At 33.6% G+C, this 22,120-nt stretch overlaps 2 protein-coding genes across 2 annotated transcripts; both read left to right on the plus strand.

Annotated features, from left to right (window-relative positions):
- Positions 1 to 1,260: 1,260 nt before the first annotated feature.
- LOC114183153 (gamma-glutamyl hydrolase 2-like) lies at positions 1,261 to 6,798 on the plus strand. The gene is made up of 10 exons (XM_028070063.2): positions 1,261 to 1,815; positions 3,254 to 3,340; positions 3,673 to 3,762; positions 4,183 to 4,277; positions 4,964 to 5,024; positions 5,254 to 5,343; positions 5,454 to 5,516; positions 5,629 to 5,717; positions 6,329 to 6,421; positions 6,508 to 6,798. The coding sequence occupies exons 1-10, from the start codon at positions 1,495 to 1,497 to the stop codon at positions 6,545 to 6,547; spliced, it is 1,029 nt and encodes a 342-aa protein (XP_027925864.1). The 5' UTR covers positions 1,261 to 1,494; the 3' UTR covers positions 6,548 to 6,798.
- A 977-nt stretch (positions 6,799 to 7,775) lies between these two features.
- Positions 7,776 to 13,523, plus strand: POLD3 (DNA-directed DNA polymerase). Its single transcript, XM_028070558.2, has 8 exons — positions 7,776 to 7,934; positions 8,133 to 8,188; positions 8,297 to 8,424; positions 9,202 to 9,361; positions 10,638 to 11,065; positions 11,179 to 11,673; positions 11,937 to 12,033; positions 13,102 to 13,523. The coding sequence occupies exons 1-8, from the start codon at positions 7,866 to 7,868 to the stop codon at positions 13,223 to 13,225; spliced, it is 1,557 nt and encodes a 518-aa protein (XP_027926359.2). The 5' UTR covers positions 7,776 to 7,865; the 3' UTR covers positions 13,226 to 13,523.
- The last annotated feature ends 8,597 nt before the right edge of the window (positions 13,524 to 22,120 follow it).

Consider the following 22,120-nt stretch of genomic DNA (forward strand, 5'->3'; position numbering starts at 1 on the left):
TATTTATTAAGTAAAATTTAACTAAAATTAAAATTAAAATTATATTTATATTTTATTTGGTTAAATTCAATTAAAATTAAAGTTTAATTTATATTATATTATATTTTATTTTTTATAATTTTATTTTAAAAATTTATAAAATATATATTTTTCAAATATTTACGGGTATGCAGATATCCATGGGTACCCGCAGGTTTTAAAAACTATGTTGGTATTTTATAAATGGGTAACAAGCAAGTAAACAAACAGGTAATAGATGATTTTTTTTTTTGTTTCTAACAGGTCGATTATAGGTAGACACTGTGTGTATCCGACCTATTCGCATCCCTACTAAAATCCTAACTTTTGAAACACCGTCAACAAAATAAACAAAGTTAATAAAGTAAATTTCTTATTATCTTTTCTTCTTATATTATAATATAAATATACTTTAACAATAAATCAATTTTTATGGTAAAGACAAATAAACAAATAAATTAAAAATGTACTTAAAAACTCAATTTTTGAAACGCGTGAACAAAACAAACATAGTTAATAAAGTAAATTTATTAGTATTTTCTCTTCTTATATTATAATATAAATATTTTTTAACAATTAATCAATTTTGATGTTTAAAATAGATTAATTTTAAAAAAATAAATGAATAAAAAATTAAAGTTGAGATAGGGAAATCAATTTTTATGTTTAGGACAAATAATCAAATAGATTAAAAATGTACTAAAAAACCAATTTTTGAAACACGTCAATAAAACAAACATAAAGTAAAGTTTTTAATATCTTCTGTTCTTATATTATAATATAAATATATTTTAACAATAAATCAATTTTTATGTTTGAAACAAATTAACTTACAAATAAAATAAATGAATAAAAAATTAAAATAACTTACATGTTCAACAGTAAAATAAATATAAATAAAAAAATAAATTAAAAATATACTAAAGCCCAATTTTTGAAACATTTCAAAACAACATAATAAAGTAAATTTTTAGTATTATTTTTAATGAGATATGTTATCCATTAAATAACACAAAAAATTAATATCTTAGAAATGTTGGGTTATTACATTATGTTTCTTTATTTTCTTTTCAATCCCATTTTACCCATACTATATTTTAAAATCTATATATATATATATATATATATATATATATATATATATATATATATATATAATAAACTCCGAACCATTTGGAAAAAATAAACCTTATCATACCGTTTTTTCAGTGGAGTTGCAGACACCTATAATCATTCCCATTGGGCATGAAGACTGCAAAGTGGACCCCACCACTTAACCATCTTCTCCGCTTCGCAAACGCTATATCAATCCGATCTGGAACATCATCATCCTCAATTGTTAAAAAATCGCACCAATCTGGTCCTTTGATTTAACTTAATCAACAATAAAATCATCAATTAAAATATAGTTTAATGGCGAGTGTTCCGTTATAGACACATTTTCATTTTCTCACTTCACTCACACGCTTCTCCAACATGTCAAGCGACGCCGTTTGGGTCCTCTTCCTCTTCGCCTTCTCCCTCTGCCCTCTTCCCTCCGCCGGGACCCGCTCGTCAATCGTCCTCCCGAGTCAACTCGGCCGTGACTCGCCGTCCAGTTGCCGCGCTCCTGATCCCAACCTCTATTACCAGCCGGTCATCGGAATCGTCAGCCATCCCGGGGACGGCGCCTCCGGACGCCTCAGCAACGCCACCGGCGTGTCTTACATCGCCGCCTCCTACGTGAAGTTCGTGGAGGCCGCCGGCGCCCGAGTTGTTCCCCTCATTTACAACGAGCCGCCGGAGAAGCTTCTGAAGGTAAAGGCTTATCGTTACTCCGTTATTGTTACCGCTGTAAAACCTGAATAACAAATTCACTCGCTCTTTTTTATAACTATTCCGAACTTTCGCAGTAGTTAAGTTTATACAGATATTGTTTTCCTTAATTATTATTAGATAATGTTTAAATTTAAAGATAGAAATATTTTTAAAATAATAACATTGAATGAATGCGTTGTTAATAGACTTCAAATTATTAACAGGTATAAAGAAAATGGGCAAATTAATAAGACTGTTCATAAAATACTTTTAATTCAATTGATGCTTTGTTTCCTAGGACTTTCATTTATTCTTGATATTAAGTTTCAAACAAAGATTTCTATTAAAAATGTTTATTTTCAAATAAGATCGGTACAATTATATGATCTAAACGAACTTTTTTTAATTAATATGAGCTAGTTTTTTTTTTTTTTTTCTGTTTATATTCGAGATTGAAAATAACCTTTGCAAGTCGGTCTTTGTTTCATATAATTAAGAAAAAAGGTAAAAAGGATTGGAACATGAAATTAATAATATATGAATAATCAAGGATGAACATGAATAATATATTGGAACATGTGAGTAACACAAAACATTTTTTTTTCATTTGATGAAATTTATTAAAAGTTACCCATATTTTTGTGTTATTTTAACACTTCTTACTATTTATTGTAAATAATCAAGGGGGAGGACCATCAGAAATATACTATATTTAACAACTACTTTTAATCCACTTTTTGTATTGATTAAAATTTATTTAAAAGTATAAAGGTGATGAGTATAGTTTCTTTATTAATAAATATAGCTGGAAAAAAATTAATTTTTATTATTTTTTAAATGAAAAATAATATATTTAAAAGAATGTGTTTGTATCAATTTTCTTATTATTGGGTAAATGCCATACTTATACAAGGCTAAAACGTTTTTACCTATTTCATAACTAATTAATGATTTGGTATTAAAGTGTCTTAAATGCATTTTTCTATTTATAATAATTGAACACAATAAGAGGTTTAGACACTTCTCGATCAAAGAACTATGTTACGTCGATGTCATAATTGGATTAGTAACATGATGATAAGATTCAGAATATGAATAGAAAGATATTTTAGGGATTAAAAAGAAAAGTAAGCTACAAAGGAAATTAAATCTTACTAACTTATCTTTTGGATCCTTTTATGTGTCCATTTTCTTTTCTTTCTTTTCTCTTTGTGGCAAGAAAAACCCTGCCAAGTTAGTACCTGATACTTTACACTAACTTCCTATTTTTGAGTACTTTTAGATATAGAAAGTTCTGGTAAGTACATAGTGCATGATATGGTACGAAATTGCATACATGGGAAAGAAAAGATAAATTGTTGTAGATGTATGCAACATTAACCCTATTTGTTTCGCTAATGATGTAGAAATGTTTGTGATGTTTTTCTCTCATTTTCAGAAGCTCGAATTGGTAAATGGAGTTCTCTTCACTGGTGGATGGGCTAAAAGTGGATTATATTTTAAAACTGTTACGAAAATATTTAAGGTATCTATGTATCTTTTTCTAATGTTCAAAAAGTGGGTGATATGGATGCAGATGTCAGAGTGACTTGTTTCTTTTTTAATTAACTAACATGCATTTGGAGGAAATTTTCTTTGCATCTGAGTAAAACTGAGACTTCTAGAATCTGGAATGTAAATAATCGGTGTAAGATTACTACTGGGGAATGAATAGCTCGTTTCTTAGCTACTTAGCATTTATTTTATTTGTACTTTTGTTCGATAAATTTGTTTTCGTGATGCTGAGGAATGCTCTGTTGATACACGTACTTTTTCAATTTTAGAACTTTATGCATCAAGTTATCTTTTTCTGTGCAGAAAATTTTAGAGAAAAATGATGCTGGAGATCATTTCCCATTATATGCAGTTTGCTTGGGTTTTGAACTCATAACGATGATCATAAGTCAGGTAAGCTTCTTTTCCCCATGAGGAAATGTCTGCAGATAAATCAGGTACTTGCTACTTGTTAGTATTTTAAGTTGTGTTGAATGAATTTTAGGCACCATAGTATAGTTTTCTGCGTCATTTGCTTCAAGTGAATAAATACATTATTTATGTTATCTTACTATGTTTCATTGTACTGGGAACATTGCCATTAATAATTTCTCTTGGATTTCAAATTCACTACACGTACAGTTGAAAATTTTGCTGTTATATCAATTTGGCAAATTTTATTTGTTTATTCTAAGTTAAACAATTTTAACAATATTCATGAGGTGTTGAGAAGGTGGGATGAGTTGAGACAATGTATTATTATTCTAGTTCAATTCTCTTTTTCTTTTTTGTTTCTTTCATGTTATACTTATTTCTTTTTATCCCTTATAATAGGACAATAATATTCTTGAAGAGTTTTCTGCATCAAATCAAGCAAGTACTATTCAATTTGTGGAGAGTGCAAAAGTGGAAGAAACTGTTTTTCAAAGGTGAACAATTTATGCTAATAGCGCTTTGATCTCTAAATGGACTTGTAATGAATTTGGGAACTGAGCTTTGAACTTAGGTAGCAAATGGCCAATATTTTTAGGCATCTGTTCTCTTTAAAGGGCCGAACAAAATTTTGGAAAAGCTCAAAAAATTAAAATTAGCATTATGTTAGTGAAGGAAAGACAAGATACAGAGCCTTCACAGAAGCTAAATTGGTTGACCTTCTATTGTTAAAGGAAAAGAGAGGCTGAAAGTAGGGCCAAAGCCTGATCAGTTCTTGCCTTATAAAGCATCACTGAATTCCTCAAAGTTTTTGGTCTTTTCTTTCACAAGCAATGGAATATGAGAAGATGACAGTGACTAAGTAAATGTATAGTACGTGTCTTTCTCTATCTAAAAAAATATAGACGAAAGGAAAGAAAATGGAGAAGACTGAGGGATAACTAAAACTGAGAGGAGGGAGCAAGAGAGACTGAAAGCGAAGCCAGAAGATGAGCAGTGACATGATTTAGGAAATTCTCTCGTTCCTGCAGAATTCCTCCAGTATTGTTTATCTCTGTCCATTAATGATTTTTTCTTATTCTACACAATGATGATGGTGTATCTTAAAGTGTTAAATTTAGGTTCAGCATTTGTCATAGAATAAATATGCAATAATCACTTTATCATTTTCTATTTCCTGTAGATTTCCTCCAGAGTTGTTAAGGAAGATGACTACAGATTGTCTTGTGATGCAAAACCATCGTGTGAGTTTATATAGTCAATAAATTATTCTTCAGCATGAGGCCTTTACTGATTTTTACGACCTGACAACAATTTAATTGTCTTCAATTAGAGTATTTTACTCTAACCAACCTGACCCTAGGCAAAATGAATCGGTTGGTCTGGATTTTCAGATCAAACTGATTTGAAAAATGCTAAACCTAGATGTTTAAAATTCGGTAATGTAATTTTTATCTTATTTCATATGTGTAGTATGGCATTTCTCCTGGAAAGCTTCTGGATAATCGGAAGTTATCTAGTTTTTTCGAGATCTTGACAACTTGCACGGATGAAGATGATAAGGTACTCAATGTTATCCTATCTTTAGAAATGATGTTGGTACAAATCCATCTTTTGGCATATATTTGGCTTCCCTTAAAAAAACAATCTAATAGTCTGTGTAATTCTTCTAGGTTTATGTTTCCACTGTAAGTTCACGAAACTATCCTGTGACTGGCTTTCAATGGCATCCAGAGGTGATTGATAAATTTTCTGTTGCAGTATTGTGAATTTCATTTTATATCCTAAATATTATGCCAAACTCTTAATATTTCAGCTATTTAATGTCCTTCACAAATGATGCTGCAGAAAAATGCCTTTGAATGGGGTTCACCAAGAATTCCACACACTGAAGATGCCATTCAGATAACTCAGCATGCTGCAAACTTTTTGGTCAGGTTAGTACTCAATGTGATAATATTATCACTCGTTACTCCCTCCTAACGTAGTGTTGTGCCGATGAAAGTAATACGTTTTGAAAAATCTTATATCTAGGAAGTGGGAAGTGGATGTTGGTGAGCATATAATAGACTCTAAGTCCTTAATGTTTCTTGTCTCAAATAAAAAATACTTTAAGCTTGTACATGACTCTTTTTATACTCTTGTAGTAAAAGTATCGTGAGGTTTGTATTAAATTCTTATTTTAGATGGTGTGACTATACTTGGGGATCAAAGGACATGAGAGGATAGTCTGTATTGTACCAATTTTCAGTGTTATCCTCTAGTTGTCTTTAGACGATGGTTGTGATTTTTCTTGGATTTTGGATTTCCATGTTATATCTCTGTGTACCTTTGTTTTTTCCAACATGCACCAACAATTGTAGATGACTTATTCTTCGAAAAGTGGCTATCTTATTGCAAATCCCAACTCAACTACAGTTTAGAAAATAATTTTTAAGAACACTCTTGCTAGTTGCAACCTGCGAATAATGGAATGATTAAGCTTTTTTCTCTCATTGTGAACTCGCCAGTAGCTAACATTTTTCCACTTTCACATGTCTGGCACCAGTGAAGCTAGGAAATCCATAAACAGACCAGTTATTCAAGAATTGCTAGACAATCTCATTTACAATTACAGTCCCACTTATGGTGGGAAGGCTGGGTATGCTCATAATGTCTTTAAATCTTTGACATCAATTTGTTGTACATGTGAAGTTACTGATGATAATGTGTTTATGCTTCTTGTAGGAAAGGATTTGATGAAGTTTATTTATTTGCTGAAGCCTAATGCTGGAAAATACTTTGTATGCACAGTAATCATAACGAAAAAGGATGTATTCACGACCAAATATCATTATTGTGATGCAGAGTAATGAAGATGGCTTGTAGAGAAAATTGGTAACTTTAAGACTATTTTTCTGTTGAAGATGACTTGTAGAGCTTTCAGGATTATTTTCTGAGGCTAAAAGTATAAAGTTGCATTGTAGAAGGATTTGGCACATGGACCATGAAGGGTGCGTCTGCACAAAGCATTGCACATTTTGGATTTTGAAACACACTTAATGGACCATAAAAAATGAGGCTTAAGAGATTAAGGTGTATTTAAAGAAAGGCGGATGCGTCCTACACCCTGTCAAATTTCTTCCAGCACCCCATCACTTCCAAAATTTATATTTGATAGGATGTAGAAAGCAACAGCCTTTACGAAATATATTTTATTATGACATAAATAAATGGGTTGATATTTGAATACACAATAAAATGTTAACATTGTAACGAACCTAAACCCTAAAAAAAATTAAATTAAAATAATTGTTAAATGTAAAATCAGAAAAAAAAACATGTACATACAAAACTTTTTTAAAATAATTATTAAAAGCAAAAAATATGTTTAAAATAATAATTAAATGTAAATTATTTATAAAATAAATAATTTTTAAAATAATAATTAAAAATAAAATTGGAATAATATATTGTGAAATATTTATATATATATATATATATATATATATATATATATATATATATATATATATATATATATATATATATATATATATATATATATATATATATATATATATATATATATATAAACGAAGACCTTATTCCTTGTAAATAAAAAATGAAAACTACCTAACTGAACGAACCGGATAAACTTTGAGCGAATTTGGTCCTATTTTACGTGCAGTCCCGCTTATCTTATTGATAAAATGCAATTTATTTCTTACCTTTCTCCTACAGAACAAAAATTAAATTAATGTAAAATAACATGTAACGTTATCTAAGACGAAGGACGGATACAAAAAATAAAAAAACTACTTTTTAAGAATTTTAATTTTTTTATTTTAAGAACTAACTTGAGGTTATTATATTATTTTAGAAAATAAATAAATTATTTTGTTACTAAATTTAAGTTGGTTTTTTAAATTATAACTGACTAGAGTTGTGAGGATTTCGTGATTTGTGAGATATCTCTCACAGAGAGGATAAAAAGGAACAGTGGATTAAAAAAGTGGATGATATGCATACGTTGGCGGGAAAACAAAAACGGGGGAAATAAGAACGAAAACCCCTAACTCTGATGTTCTCATCTTTCACATCCAATGGCGCAGACCAAAACCCCAACCTTCATTCACGAGATCGAATCTCTCGTCTCCGATGAACTTCAAGTGGTACACTTCTCTCTCTCCCTCTCTCTCTAGTAGCATCATACAAACGATTCTGTTTTTTTTTTTTACTTTTATTTTGGACCGCAGTTTTTTTGTGATCTCTCCGCACTTGAATTTCGGACATTTTTGGTCGAATTCCCCCAAACTTGTATCTTTCCATGCCAAATAATTGATCTCGTAATTCGTTGTTTTCTCTTTTAGGTTTCGTACAAATGGTTGAGTCGCAATTATATGGTATCGGCCAATGAAGCGAAGAGGTAGGCTTCTGTTGAAAAGAAATTGGTGAAAAGCTTTAGGAATTGCTGTTTAGTTTTTTGTTTTATGTTATGGTTTTTTAGTAGTTGCAAATTTTGTTGTATGTATAGGGTCCTTCAGGAGTTTGTGCAAAAGCATGAGGGTGAGTTGGAGGTGGTGTATGCTTTGTCTGGTTGGTTAAAGAGCAAGGATCCTACTGACCACCAAACAAGGCTTGTTACTGGACCAAAGCTTGCAGGTACTTTGGGTTTTGTCTTTTGTGTGAAAATAATAGTGATAATTAGAAATTGGGCGATCTATAATAGTGTTTGCTCTTACTCCGAACAAAATTTCCTCCAAAAAACATAACTGTGGGAAACCCAGAATAAAACTGGTTTTTATTCGTAGTTGTGTCACTGTTTAGTTTGTGCTTATTTATTCAATTTAAAGGAAACTGTTAGGATCCTATATACAGAAAAGGAAATAATTCTTTCCAAGAACAAATTATGAGAAAAAAGTGTATAGAGCAAGCAAAAGAATGTACACAAGTGTAGCCAAAGGAGCAAGCTCCTTTGACATTGGATTTCCCACTAATCTCCTCTCTTTCTTTCTTCTAATATTTACTTGTAAAGTCTGTTGGGAAGTTCAGTCTCCTGCCTAACAGAATCTGTATCCAGCATTCATTGCTAAGTTTAGAACAAAGAAATGGAAGATGACTACTTTTCAAGTGAATTAGCAGCTATCATTTGGTATCTCATTTTACAAAAGCGATATTCAATCGTGTTATGTAATTATCTTGTCTGAAACTTGGACATGCTCAAATTTGTGTGTTACTTACTCAGCTATCATGTATAAACAGTTTGTCTATATTGGAAGACTGCCTAACTAGGAAGCCTCACTTTCTGTATGATGTGTGCATTTCAGTTAATCTATTTAGTTTACATTTTTAGAAACATTGTTATTGAATGGGTTTCCAAGTTGCTTACATACAGAAATAATAGGGGTAGCATGAAACCGCTTCCTACTTTTTATGCAGAAGCGCAACAAGAATTTGATGGGGATTGCTCAGTTCAGGTATATAGTGTGCAAGCTAGCATGCCAAAGGACAAAGCTCTGCTTTGGAATGCTGAATTTGTTCAAGCAGAGGAGCTCTTTAAGCAGCCTTCCACTGTTGACAATTGTTTGAGGGATAATAGGTAGTTTCCATTACTTCAAAATATCTATGTAATTTGGTCGAGTGATGGAAAGTGTACATTGTGAAAGTATTAAACAGTCTGGAGTTAGTTATTGATTTCAGTTCCTTTGATATTCTACATATGTTTATGTGCATTGCAACATGAACATGTATTCTTTTGGAGTTATTTCGGGGTCAATTTGAAGAAATTGTCTATGCTGTATAGCAATAGTGTTTAAAACATCAAATAGTATGTTAATGGATCAAAATTATCATCTTTTAATTTAGATTCGTTGTGTTCGTTATTTTCAGATTAATGGGTCAGTAGGGGTATAATATAAGATCTGTTAAATGATATTGGATGGTTTAAGATTCGAGTTTTGTTATAATCAGTTATTGCTATAGCAGGTCAGAATAATTTCTTTTCCTTAAGAAATACAATTTTGTTACTGAAACAGAAAGAGCAGCAGAATGGAGGTTGAGACACTCCTTGGAAAAAAATTCAAACAAGCAAGTCTTGATATTAGTTGGAATACTTTCTTTGTTAATTATTCTGATTCTAGATGAAAATTGTACAAGAGATTTGGTGCCACTCATATTTCTGTATCTGTACACCTGATTTGAGACAAGAAACTATTTTATAAAGGTTTCTGTGAAAATCTTGAGGGGGAGTACTAAGCAAGTCAGCATCCTTGATATTATATATTGTATACATTATCAAGAAAAAAACTTTTCAGGAACTACTATAAAATTTTAGGCTTATAAAAGAGATCGGAAGTCTTTCCATTGATTATTTAAATGTTCTGGTTGATAGGAAGACTCCCTGCCCTTTCCTTGTTCTTTTCTTCTCTATGTCTTGGATTTTGTTATCTCATTAAAAGTGGGGAAAAAGTTGCTTTGAAATTTGGCGTAAAGGTTTTTGTTTCAAGTGGTTCCGATGTGGTTTTCAAATCGGAGAGTCTTTGGCATTAAAATATGGTGACTTTTTATTAGGTAAAACGGGTGATTTGATTTTGCCATCTTCAATTCTTTTACGTTGACGTGAAATATGTTAGCCTGTTCCAATATCTCAACCTGCAGGCAGGTCCTTTTTTAGTGTTATAACACTTTAAGTTAACTGCAATATTTAATTTCCAGAATCTCTTCAATGGTTGCTAATGTAGTCAATGAAAATAGTTATACCTACATATGAGACCTGCATGCATCACTATACTAGTCATGAATAAAACGTAATGTTTTATTACTGCATAGAGATTATGTTTGTGGGTTTCTTTGTGGCTAACTAGTTTACTTTGCAGGTTCTGTGAGATCACCAATTCTTTTGTAAGACGGAAGGTAGACGGCTCAAGAGTAGTTTCTGCAGCGCCACAATCAAAATCTGCAGTAGGTGAGGGACCAACAAAGACTAACACAGTTCAGAAATCTCCTAAAAGTATAGCACGTGATTCTATTGACAAAGTTGATGCCAAACCGCAGAATGTGATTCAAGAAGTCAAGAGTGAAAGCAATGGTATAGGGAATACTGTAGCTCTTGATAACATCAACAAACCTACAACAGAGAAAGAAAAGGCCCTTCCCTTGCCCACAGGCAAAAAGAAAGTACCAGCTGATAAAAGTGGTTCCGTTGCTAGAGGTTCATTAGCAAGCTTTTGGAGCTGTGCATCTGCAAAACCCAAGCCTTGCACGTCATCAGTAGAAAATAATAACACAGTTTCAAATCCTGCTGGTTGGTTTCTAATGCAGTTTATTCCATATGCTTTGTTTTAGATTTTCATTTTTCTCCTGGTCAATGCAAATTAACCTGACAATGTTTTCCAATATATTTATTGCCTTTTTCAGTATCTACTGAAAATGCACAAACTGCTTGTGAGGAAGAGTGTGACAGTGGTATTGATGATAATCAAAATGTCTCCGTGAGAAGGTCATCCAGCAGAAAAAGAAGGGTTGTCTTTGATTTCTCAGATGAAGATGAAGATGATGATGATGTTGTCAATTTAGCTTCACCTGATTTCCCAAATAAACAATCATCTGAAGATTCTAGTCAAGATGACAAAAACACATCAGAGAAAACCACTTTGAATTTTGACTTACAGGAAGAAAATAAATCAAGGGTTAAGGAAGAGAGAGAAACTGACCAAAAGGCTCACCTGCCATTGGGAGGTAATGTATCAGCTATCAGCAAGTGCACAAATACAGGGAAATCATCTTCTGAGAAGTTGGAGAGTTGTGCTCCAGAAGCTCGTGTAAATAAGGGTAGTGTAAACAATGCGGCTCCTTGTTCTCCTAAGAGGAGAAAAGTGATGAAAACCAGGATTGATGAACGAGGGAGAGAAGGTACTTACATTTGAAAATCCATATTTTTACTCTTCGCGTCTTTGTTTCCATATAGCATACAAGCTTATGTATGACAACTATAATAGATTACTTTGAAACGTCTATTTTGAACTTAGTTCTTTATAAACTTAAACTTTTCTCTATACTGGCATGATTTGAGGGTGATTCATATCAAAATGCTTGGTGAATTTCATTGACCATAAATTTCTTTTATGCTGCATGTTGGTATTTTTCTGTTGTTAATGTTGTTTTCATCTCTTCAGTAGTTGAAGTTGTCTGGGAAGGGGAGGAGACAGAAGTGAAGAAACCTGACAAGGTTACAACAAAGAATACTGACAGTAAAACCAATGCTGCCAACAGGTTTGTGCCAATCTTCCTTATGCTTCATGCATTTGAAATGAATGACTGGAATCTGCCTATACTTCAATGGCTAAAATGACACCTGTTGTCGTGTCCAATGAAGCATAAAGGGATACCTCATTAATTCTACTTTACGACTTGCTAAGTAATTTTCAACTGCTTCATCGCCTTTTTACAGAAAAAATCTTGATTTATACTTAGCTTGTTCTTTTAAGGCTAATGCAAAATATTGCCAGGACTTGTGCGACAAAAAACTAGGCTGACCTGTAAGCATTTTAAGGTTTATGCTTGTTTGTTGGACGTTGATCCTCCATATTGAGAATAGACATCGCTATAACTTGATGGTTTTGATTTAAATTTTGGAAACAATTTAAGACACGTTAATTACTGTTTGCTTTTGGTCTCAGTTTTTTTGTTTAGCAGAGTAGTTTTCAAGAGCAAGGATTCAAACGTTTGTTTGAATTTTAGTTTCATATTTTGGATGGTAAAGCACAATGGCTGTGTAAACTAGTATTCAGTTCCTTGGCCTTCTGTTGGTTCTCTAAAAAGTAGCAAAATTTAGTTAATTAAAAATGACTGGCCATTTTGAACAGTGACCTGGGCTCTGGACGTAGTCTTAGCTACCTGCCATAAAAATACCAGTAGCCCAAGTGATTTACAAATCGCACAAAAAAGGATCACTTGCTGGCTTATTTACATCATTGCCGCCATTAAGAACAGTACTTTGAACGTTTGAGAAGAGTAATTGTATGTTACTTTTTGGGTTCGAAACGTTTTTAGAAGATAGACATAACATATTCCACCCAACATCCTTTTAAAACAAACGACAGAAAAAAAAAATACTGACTCGTTTACAAGAGTCAAATGGGCAGTGTAATTTTTTTTCCTGGAATTCACTGCGCATGCTTACCAAATGGTTGGTCTCTCTGGCCAGCAATAACATTTTTAGACTCCCTTTAATCTGGTTATATTTTTAAACTCAAATTTCGTTTTTGTAAAACATTATATTACTACTTTAATGAGGTTAAACTTGATAATCATGGCTAACCTTATTCATTGCAATTCCAGTGCTCCAGCAACTAAGAAGCCACCAGCCAATTCACATGCTAATAATGGACAAGGGGGAAACAAGAAAGCAGGAAACAAGGATCCCAAACAGGGCAATCTACTTTCTTTTTTCAAGAAAGTCTAAGAACTTGACAGTTACAATGTTCAGAAGAGATGATCTTCTTAAAGGACCATCCATCAATGCAGTTCCTTTATGATGTGAGGATCTTGCATCATACATAGTTCTGGTTTGTAATGTGGATGCAGGAATGATTTGACTGTAAGCTTGACGTGTTATGTTCTCCTCGCGCACGCATTTGTTAGACTGGCACTATTCTTCCCTGAGCTTTTGGTTGCTTGAGGTTTTTGGTTGCTTGAGGTTCTAAACTTAGGTTAAATGAAACTCTGTAAAATACGATTAATCATAGCATCATTTTATTTAACTACTTTCGTTTACTGTAGGCAGGAAATGTGAAACATAACTAATGTTTTGTTTTTAACTCGGTACAATCACAATAGAATTTGAAGATTGGAATGCAAATGAATGTAAAAACACAATGATATGTAATTAGGAAAGCTGGATTATGACTTTCTTTTTCATTTAGTTAAGTTGCAGATGAACAGGTAATCTATCTCATGAATTTAGTATAATAACCGAGTCATGTAAATCATAAATTATAATATTAAAAAATAAATATGGAATACGACTGATGGCAGTAAAAATGAAAATTGTATGGTATAATTATTCTTTAAGTATCTAGTTTTGGTGTAGTGTATCAAATTGGTACTTAGTTTAAAAAAAATGCCAATTGTGTATCCAAATATGTTAATGTTCATCAATGCAGTTCAATTATTTAGATGTTATCAGAATGGTTAACGTTGATTGATTGAGGTTGGTCCATGTGGTAATCATACAATTATTAACTGGATATTACGTTAGTTAGAAAATTGAAAAATAGATTTATTGATTTGGTAAAGTAACATTTGGAGAGGCAAAGAACAAAGAGGAGAAGAAGACAACATGTACGAGATTCACAAGCATTCACTTGCATTGTTAAGTGAGTCTATATCGAAGGCGTCATTGAGAGCGACATGGGCTGAATGATGGAGGAAAGGTACATATTTCTATCTTTTACTGGTTTCTTTGCTGATATTAGGGTTTTATTAGTTTCTTCGAGATTGCGATGATTTATGTTGTTTTGTTCATTATATTTGATGTTTTTGGTACTTTCAATGTTTCGCTTTTGTTATTTGTAATGTGTTTGAGTTAATATTACTTTATTGATTTGGACCCCACTATATGTGACGGTGACGGTGTTGAGTTTATGGTGTGGTCCCCCTTTGTAAATTTTGTCGTTGTCTTGGTGTGTTGGTGGTATGGTTTGTAAATTGTGTTTCATACTTTGGACATTTTCATATTTGACAGGGATATATAAATAGGGATATAATAGTTGATGTGGACGACGGAAATTTTGAAGTGGTGTTTCACCATAAGGGAAGGTTTGTAAATGATGGGTCACTAAAATACATTGGAGAGAGTAGTATTTTATCATGTGACCCAAATAGATGGAGTTACTTTGAGATAATGTCAATTTTGAGAAAAATGGGTTACGTGAATGTGATAGAGTTGTGGTATTCAGTAGGTAGAGGTGTTGTTTTGGAAGGAAGGTTGGAGTTGTTGAGCAATGATAGAGGTGCATGTCACATGGTCAACATCGCCACACTGAATGGTCAAGTGCACCTTTATGTGGTGCACTTCGTATGTAAACCTCAAGTAATACATATGATAGAGGGTGGGAGTGAGGCAGAGGCACAACTTAGTGTGGAAGGGGAGGTAGAGGAGCAAGTGGTTGTGGAGGGTGGCAGTGGCACAACTTAGTGTGGAGGAGGAAGGTGAAGAGCAAGGTGTGGAGGGTGTAGGTGAGGAAGACGAAAATGTGGAGGTTGAGGCAGATGAAGAACTTGTTATGGTGGGTGGGGTTAAGGAAGTAGTTGATATGGATGGTGCGGGTGAGGGTGAAGGTAGTGTGGAGGTTGAGGTAGATGAATAACCTGTTGTGGATGTGGAGGCTGAGGCTAATGAAGATGCTGCTATGGAGGGTGAGGCAGAGGAAATTCTTGTGGAGGCAGACTATGAGGGTGATGATGACTATGAGGTCAGTAGTTTGACTGATTCTGGAGGGGAAGTAATGAGTGAAGATGAATTGTATGATGTGAGAATTGAAGGAGAGGAATTGGAGGATGAACTGTATGATGTTAGAATTGAAGGACATAAATTGTCTGGAGCAAGTGGGTCTTCTAGAACAAATCCAAAGGTTAAAAATGTGTTTGACAAGGGGTAATTTGATATTGAATGAGAGTCTAAAACATTAGGTAGTTGTGAAAATAGTGATACAACATATGATGATATAGATAGGTATGGCCACTTTGGGATATTCTCAATGCCCAAAACTATGGAAGACTATAATTGAGAAGTTAGGACGTACTTTGCTGAGAAGGAATAATTCACTGAGGCAATTAGAACCTATGGTTTGCATAGTGGCAAAAAGTTGAAAATTTTTAGAAATGACAAAAGGAGAATTTGTGTGAAGTGTGAAGGGTGTGAAGGGTAAATGTAAGTGGTATGCATATTGTGCTTATAAAGTAGCACAAAGTACATAGCAACTAAGGAAAATTATCAACACTCACATATGCAGTAGGGAATTTAATGTGCATTTAATGACTTCAAAGTGGTTAAGTGGGAGGTTAGAGAAGACGTTATAGGAGAACCCAAATATAAAGTTGACTGACCTGAAAAACAAAATAGGGAGGAAATGGAACATTGGTGTTTCAAGATCAATGGGAGGCTGTCATGAGGGAGATTAAAGAGTTGAATTTAGATGCTTTTAAGTACCTGATACAAATCCACCCAAGGCATGTTTTAAACAATGTTTTTATCCAATTGTATCAAATTGTGAACTGTTTTTAATTTCATTTATTTTTTGTGTGGAAGTACATTTTGTTCCAAGTCCAGATTTACATCAAGGCTTGTATCTGACATTAATTTGAATAACATGTCTAAGGGTTTCAATAGCACAATAGTGGATGCTAGGAGTAAACCCATCATAACCATGATGGAAGAAATTCGAATGTACCTCATGACGAGATGGGCTTCCAATAGAAAGAAGGTAAATGCATTTGAAGGTTCTAGTTGCCCAAAAATTCAAGACAAACTAGAGAAGGAAGCAGAAAAGACTAAATATTAGTTACCAAGGTAATGTTTTTAATTATATGTTGTCTTCATTGTAGTTGGTCTGAACAAAAACTTTTTTAGGTCAGTCATACTTCCATGGTTGGGGAGAAATTTGTGGTAGATATAGACAAATAGGAGTGTAGCTGCAGGAAATGAACCATAACAGCAATTCCCTGTTATTACACACTCACTACCATCAGAATTTTGAATTTGAATGTAGAGGATTACCTCCCACACTAGTTTCTAAAGTCAACATATGAGGAGACCTACTTGTCAGTGATATATCCTGTGAATGGACCTTATATGTGGGAAATGACATCTTATTGTGATGTCTTACCTCCTACTAAAAGATTGTTTCCTGAAAAACCAAAAAAGAAATGAAGGTTGGAGTCCTGGGAGTTAAGGAAGGATGACACGCGAGTTAGACAAAGTGGAACAGTAAAAGATGTGCAATATGCAGAGCACTTGGACACAAATGAAATACCTGTCTCTAAGCACCTCAAACAGAGCAACAACCAACCCTATCAACTACACAGGAAGGAACAGCAGCTGCTGAACAAACTCAATCATGCCAGTAAAGTGAATCACTTCAACCAACTCAACCTACTCAATCAACTCAAATAACTGGTACTCAGCCAACTTATATGAGTGGCGCTTAACAAAGTCAAATTACTGTATCTCAACCAGTTGTGCCAGCAGAAACACATCAGCAACAAAGTCAACCAACTTCAGCCAAAATTCTTCTTGCCAACAGACTCAAGTACCTCAGCCAAGTCAGATTTCTTCAAGCAATCAAATTCAACCAACAACAAGATCCACCTTCAGAGAAAATTTGTCATATAGGAGGGGCCCAATTTGGAAGCTATGAAGACATGATTGCAGTTGTTGTTGTTTTTTTGGAAGTTGAATATTTATTTCCTTGGTATTGGATGTAATTTATTTTGGAAGAACAAAATTCTATAGTTGCCACCTTTATTTCATGCTTTTATTTAGAAAGTTATGTGTGTTTTTGAAGAACGGGGTTATGTACTCAGATGGCATTTTGGATTAATATTATCTGTGTGGAACTTTTCTGAATGATGTCCTTATTATGGACCTTATATTGGTTACGATTTTGTGCATTACTCTAATTGATTCTTTGTTATCTATTTAACTCATATGGCCACCTTATCTTGATTATCAAACATTGTTATTTGTAAATAAATCAAACAACTGATTTACTGAACAATATGACTCAAAATTCTCATTCATTCAATAACAATTCATTACAACAACCAAATATCGAAATACATAACGTTTTAGTAACTACAACAGTGACTCTTACAAAATTTCAACAGCTCTTTTGTACTAACTTACAAACTAATATTACATTAATGAAAAACAAAAAAAAAAATATTATCCCAGTTAAAATTTTAACCCATTTTTTAGAAATCATAAGTGCTTTTTTCATACTATAAATCTTTTTCCTTTGTCTCCCAATGGTAGCATCTTTTTCATCTCCATTATCTTCATTGAACCATTTGAAGTAATTACACCCTTTAAATAGCTCTTTGCCACCACTCCGCTGTTTACAACAACCAACAATCGAAGTTTAACACAAAACAATTAGTGATAATTACAACTTCAATCAAAATTAAATTACAATCATACATCTAATTCAACCTTATAATTAGGACACCCCAAAACTTGTTTTCTAGCATTCTTAACTGTTTTAGCCACTCTCAACACAACAATCTCCCACAAAAGCAAAGAGGGGATTCACCCAACACCCTATATGAACCACCAGTGGAGGAGACATTTTGCTTATGTGAACCCCATGAAGAACATGAACACCCTTTATTGTGAGACATTGCAGATTCTAACAACCAAGACTTCTTCGAAATCAACAACGAACTGCAAAATAGAAGAAAGAAAGCAAAGGAGATGAAGTAGAGGATGAACTTAGCGAAAACCCAATTCCTAAATTAAGGAAGAAGACCATAGAGACAACCACGTCATTATACAATTATGTGTTTAGCCATCGGTGCTTTTTAAAATGACACGTATTTGTTCCCTATTGCCACATCATCACATTCTTAACACCGTTTGTGAGAATCTAACGGGATGGACTTCATTGATGCACATTAACTTGGATACACAATTGACACTTTTTTAAAACCGAGTACCAATTTGACATACTACCCCCAAACTGGGTACTTTACGAGTAATTAAACCAAACTATATAATGTAATGTTAAAGGATTCCTTTTCTGAATGAACTTTGAAAGCTTTTCAAGAATATATTCAAACCAATTTTATTATTTTCTAGAAGATAAACACACTCGATATTTTTGCTCTCATTTATTATTTATTATTTATTCTCTTTCCTTCTTGAAGAAAAAAGTAACTCAAATACTTGTTTAATAATTAGCATTATTTTTTATGTAATGAGTTTTTCGTATATTATTTTTTATGAACATGGAAGAAAAATTAATGTATTGTGTATTTTTTTTATAACTAAATTTTAATTGTAACTTGATTATCATAGATCGGTGGTGCATTCAATCAATGAATAATTGTTTTTGAGTTCTTGATTTTATTCTGGATTCATGGCTAGTGTGTCTAAGGATGTTGTGTTCATAGGTTAGAAGAAGAAAGAATAGTTCCAAGTTATTACATTGGGTGTGGCCTTAATCGGTTCTGGAATTGGTTTTATACTGTTTGTATCTATACAAGCTTTGGAATCGATATAAGAGGGGAGTGACCTGTGAAGCTGTCCTTTATATATATGTGATTTTTTTATTACAGTTATACTAAATTATGTATTAATTTGTATTTTATTAATAAACTAAATTATGTAATTATTTTTAATGTATTAGTAAAAATAGTTAAATATATAATTATAATAGTAATAATTATTATTATAATTATAATAATAATAATTATTATTATTATTTAATTTTTAATTTTTCATTATTAAAATTATTTCATTATATATTTTTTAATTATATATATTATAAAGAAATTAATAGTATTATTAATAATTTATTTTTTCATTAATAAATTTATTTGTATTTAAGTAATATTATTTTTACTTAAAAGCCAAAGCAGTAGCACCACACTGCATCTTTGTATGCATGGCAGCTTTGAAGCAAAGATGAAAATAAAAGTAGTACAGATTTGTAATATTAGTGTCCATACACACTAAAGCAAGGTTAATCTTCTTCTTAAGTGAGAATGAAAATATGTTCGATCACCCGCAGTTACTAAAAATATGGTTTGTCAAAGTTTGTAAAAAAGATTGTCAAAATATTATTTCCCTAAATCTTTATATCCAAACAGATTGGTAACTGACTCTCTTCTTTCGCCAACACTAAATTGACTGAAATAAAAACTATCTAAAGTTCCATTGTTGCATTGTAACACCCCATTTAAATAATAACTTTAATTTAAATGAAATGCCACACAAATAGACATTTATCGACAAGCCCTGGAGTATAAACGCTACTCCTGACAATATCCAGAGGATGCTAGGGGAAACCAAGACACACCACGATGCCAGATACAAACGAAATCCAAGGACTTCACCATGGTTAATAGAGTACTAAAGAACAAAGTAGTACATGGGCCATAGCCCTAAAGAAAAGCCCAACGAAATATGAATTCCAGTCCAGGGAGACTATGCATCGGAACCAATCCCTTCCATGTGGACCTCGAGCACCTCCCGCATCTGCTCCCATCAATAAATTGATGATCATCTCAAAAGTATAAGAACGACATACAACACAATCAAACAAGCAAGGGTAAGCTAGAGCCAAAAACCATTTCATCAAAAAAATCAGATACATATTCACAGTCCATTATACATACGTCACACAAGCATGTTACGACTTTCCAAATAATACACTAAGACTCGACTCGACTCATCCAGATACGTATAACCTGGTCGGACTCAGCAGATGCTTGCACTTGTGGTGGATACCTCTGCTCACCCCCGAGCTGTTCACTCCCGAGCTATGTGTTACAAGTGTTATAATTAATCAATTTTCCCTCACCACAAGGTTAGCCCTTAATGAATTTCGGGCCTCCTGCTACTCTCACCACAAGAGTCAGTCCGCTCTAGGTGAGACTAACGGACTCCTTAGAGTGTCAGGATGCAACCTTACCTTGAATCCTTACCTAGTTATACAAATGGGGCACCACCATGGACACCCACTAACAGGGGCCATGGAATTACGTCCCGACCACTGAAGCACGACCCTGGGAATCTCGCTTAAAGATCCCAAGGACTTACGCACTAACACGAACCAAACTTTCTTAATCAATCAAACAGATTTGGCATGCATACACACAAATATATATACATATACATCTCATACAATTTCTCATAATTCACCTCTTTCGTATTCCCAACCAAATCATGCCAACTCATTATTCTCGAACCCAGAATATGGAGCTCTGTCTCATACCATTACCATGCCACATTGATACCAACCCTTTCATATCTCATGTCGAACTTATACCAAACTCATCATTTCAATTTCATGAATCATCTCATACAATTATCATGCTCACCTCATGTTAAAACTCATAAATCACAACTCATACACCACCTCATTCACAAAGGCCATTCAGTTCATAAACTTAAAGGAATACTCATACAAGCATGTTGTCCACTTTTGAAATCAAGGAAAACATCAATTCCAACCACCTTCTCGCCCAGCATCTCGCTCAGGCAGAAGGGTCTCGCTCAGGCGAGGAGGACCCTCGTTCAGGCGAGCTCCCTTCGCCTTGGCGAGAGCTCGACTTCCAGTATGAGAACCCTGTGCGCGTTCTCGCTTAGGCGAGACCCTCCTCGACTAAGCGAGATGTTCGCTCGCTCAAAAGGCACAGTGGGTCGCCTAGGCGACCATTCGTGGCAAAGTACTTAGGCGAGCCCCTGTTAACCTCGCCTAGGCGAGACATGCCCGCTTGGGCGAGTTTAACAGTTCTCGCCACTGTTTTCTCCTACAACTGATAATATGGCATACCAAACAGTGATCCAACCATTTTATACATCCATAACAGTGCTCAAAATGCAATCAATCGCAAGACCAACACCAAAAACCACAAACATCTCAGACATTTAGGAGGGTTCTAGCTTCCCTTACCTAGAAAAGGCCAACAACTGGGTCCTTGGGTGTAAACAGAGAAAGGTAGCAGCTCCTAGAGCGATTTAGTGAGCTGGAAACTCAAAAACAGAAAGACACATAGCTACTCAGTACGACCCTAGAGGGAACTCGAAGCAACTGTGCTAAATAGTAAAGATATGGGATGGAATGCGACTTACGTGGAACGAAACTGGCTCGAACAAGCACAACGGAGTTCCAAGACTGAACCCTAGCGGGGAAGACGGCTGCGGCTCAAAGCACCAAGGGGCAGACTCTGAAAGAGTAGGATAAGTGAATTAGGGCAGACATTTTGGGTGGCTTTATACATTGGGCCAATCCTTAGGCCCAATAGCTTAAAGACAACCCTTAAAACTTTAGGGCAGAAAACTGGGCTTTACATAGATCATTGTAAATAAATACAATAAGTGATAAATATTATTTGTATAATAATTTGTAAAATCATAAAGAAATGCTAATACAAAAGTTGTGCATCTTGTATGCACACCTAAAAAAATTCACTTGCTAAACTAGTTAGATCACACGAATAACTTTGTCTATGTTCTAGTCTTTAATAACCACAAAACTATATCAAGCCCAGTCTTTAATTTTGAAATTTTTTATCATATTTTCAAACAAGTATAAAACTGAATGAAAAACTAATGAAAAAGTGGTCCAGAAAG

Source organism: Vigna unguiculata, chromosome 5, assembly GCF_037176805.1.
Source record: "Vigna unguiculata cultivar grain cowpea cultivar isolate G323 ecotype 2 chromosome 5, ASM3717680v1, whole genome shotgun sequence".
NCBI classification, from domain to species: domain Eukaryota; kingdom Viridiplantae; phylum Streptophyta; class Magnoliopsida; order Fabales; family Fabaceae; genus Vigna; species Vigna unguiculata.

What these genes read in the sequence shown, in the direction of transcription:
- LOC114183153 (XM_028070063.2), top strand. Translation starts at nt 1,495, where the DNA reads ATGTCAAGCGACGCCGTTTGGGTCCTCTTCCTCTTCGCCTTCTCCCTC. An exon ending in TTGTGATGCAAAACCATCGT is followed by an intron (nt 5,025 to 5,253) that starts GTGAGTTTATAT and finishes TCATATGTGTAG; the next exon opens with TATGGCATTTCTCCTGGAAA. An exon ending in GCTGCAAACTTTTTGGTCAG is followed by an intron (nt 5,718 to 6,328) that starts GTTAGTACTCAA and finishes GTCTGGCACCAG; the next exon opens with TGAAGCTAGGAAATCCATAA.
- POLD3 (XM_028070558.2), top strand. Translation starts at nt 7,866, where the DNA reads ATGGCGCAGACCAAAACCCCAACCTTCATTCACGAGATCGAATCTCTC. An exon ending in AATTGTTTGAGGGATAATAG is followed by an intron (nt 9,362 to 10,637) that starts GTAGTTTCCATT and finishes TTTACTTTGCAG; the next exon opens with GTTCTGTGAGATCACCAATT. An exon ending in AAAACCAATGCTGCCAACAG is followed by an intron (nt 12,034 to 13,101) that starts GTTTGTGCCAAT and finishes TTGCAATTCCAG; the next exon opens with TGCTCCAGCAACTAAGAAGC.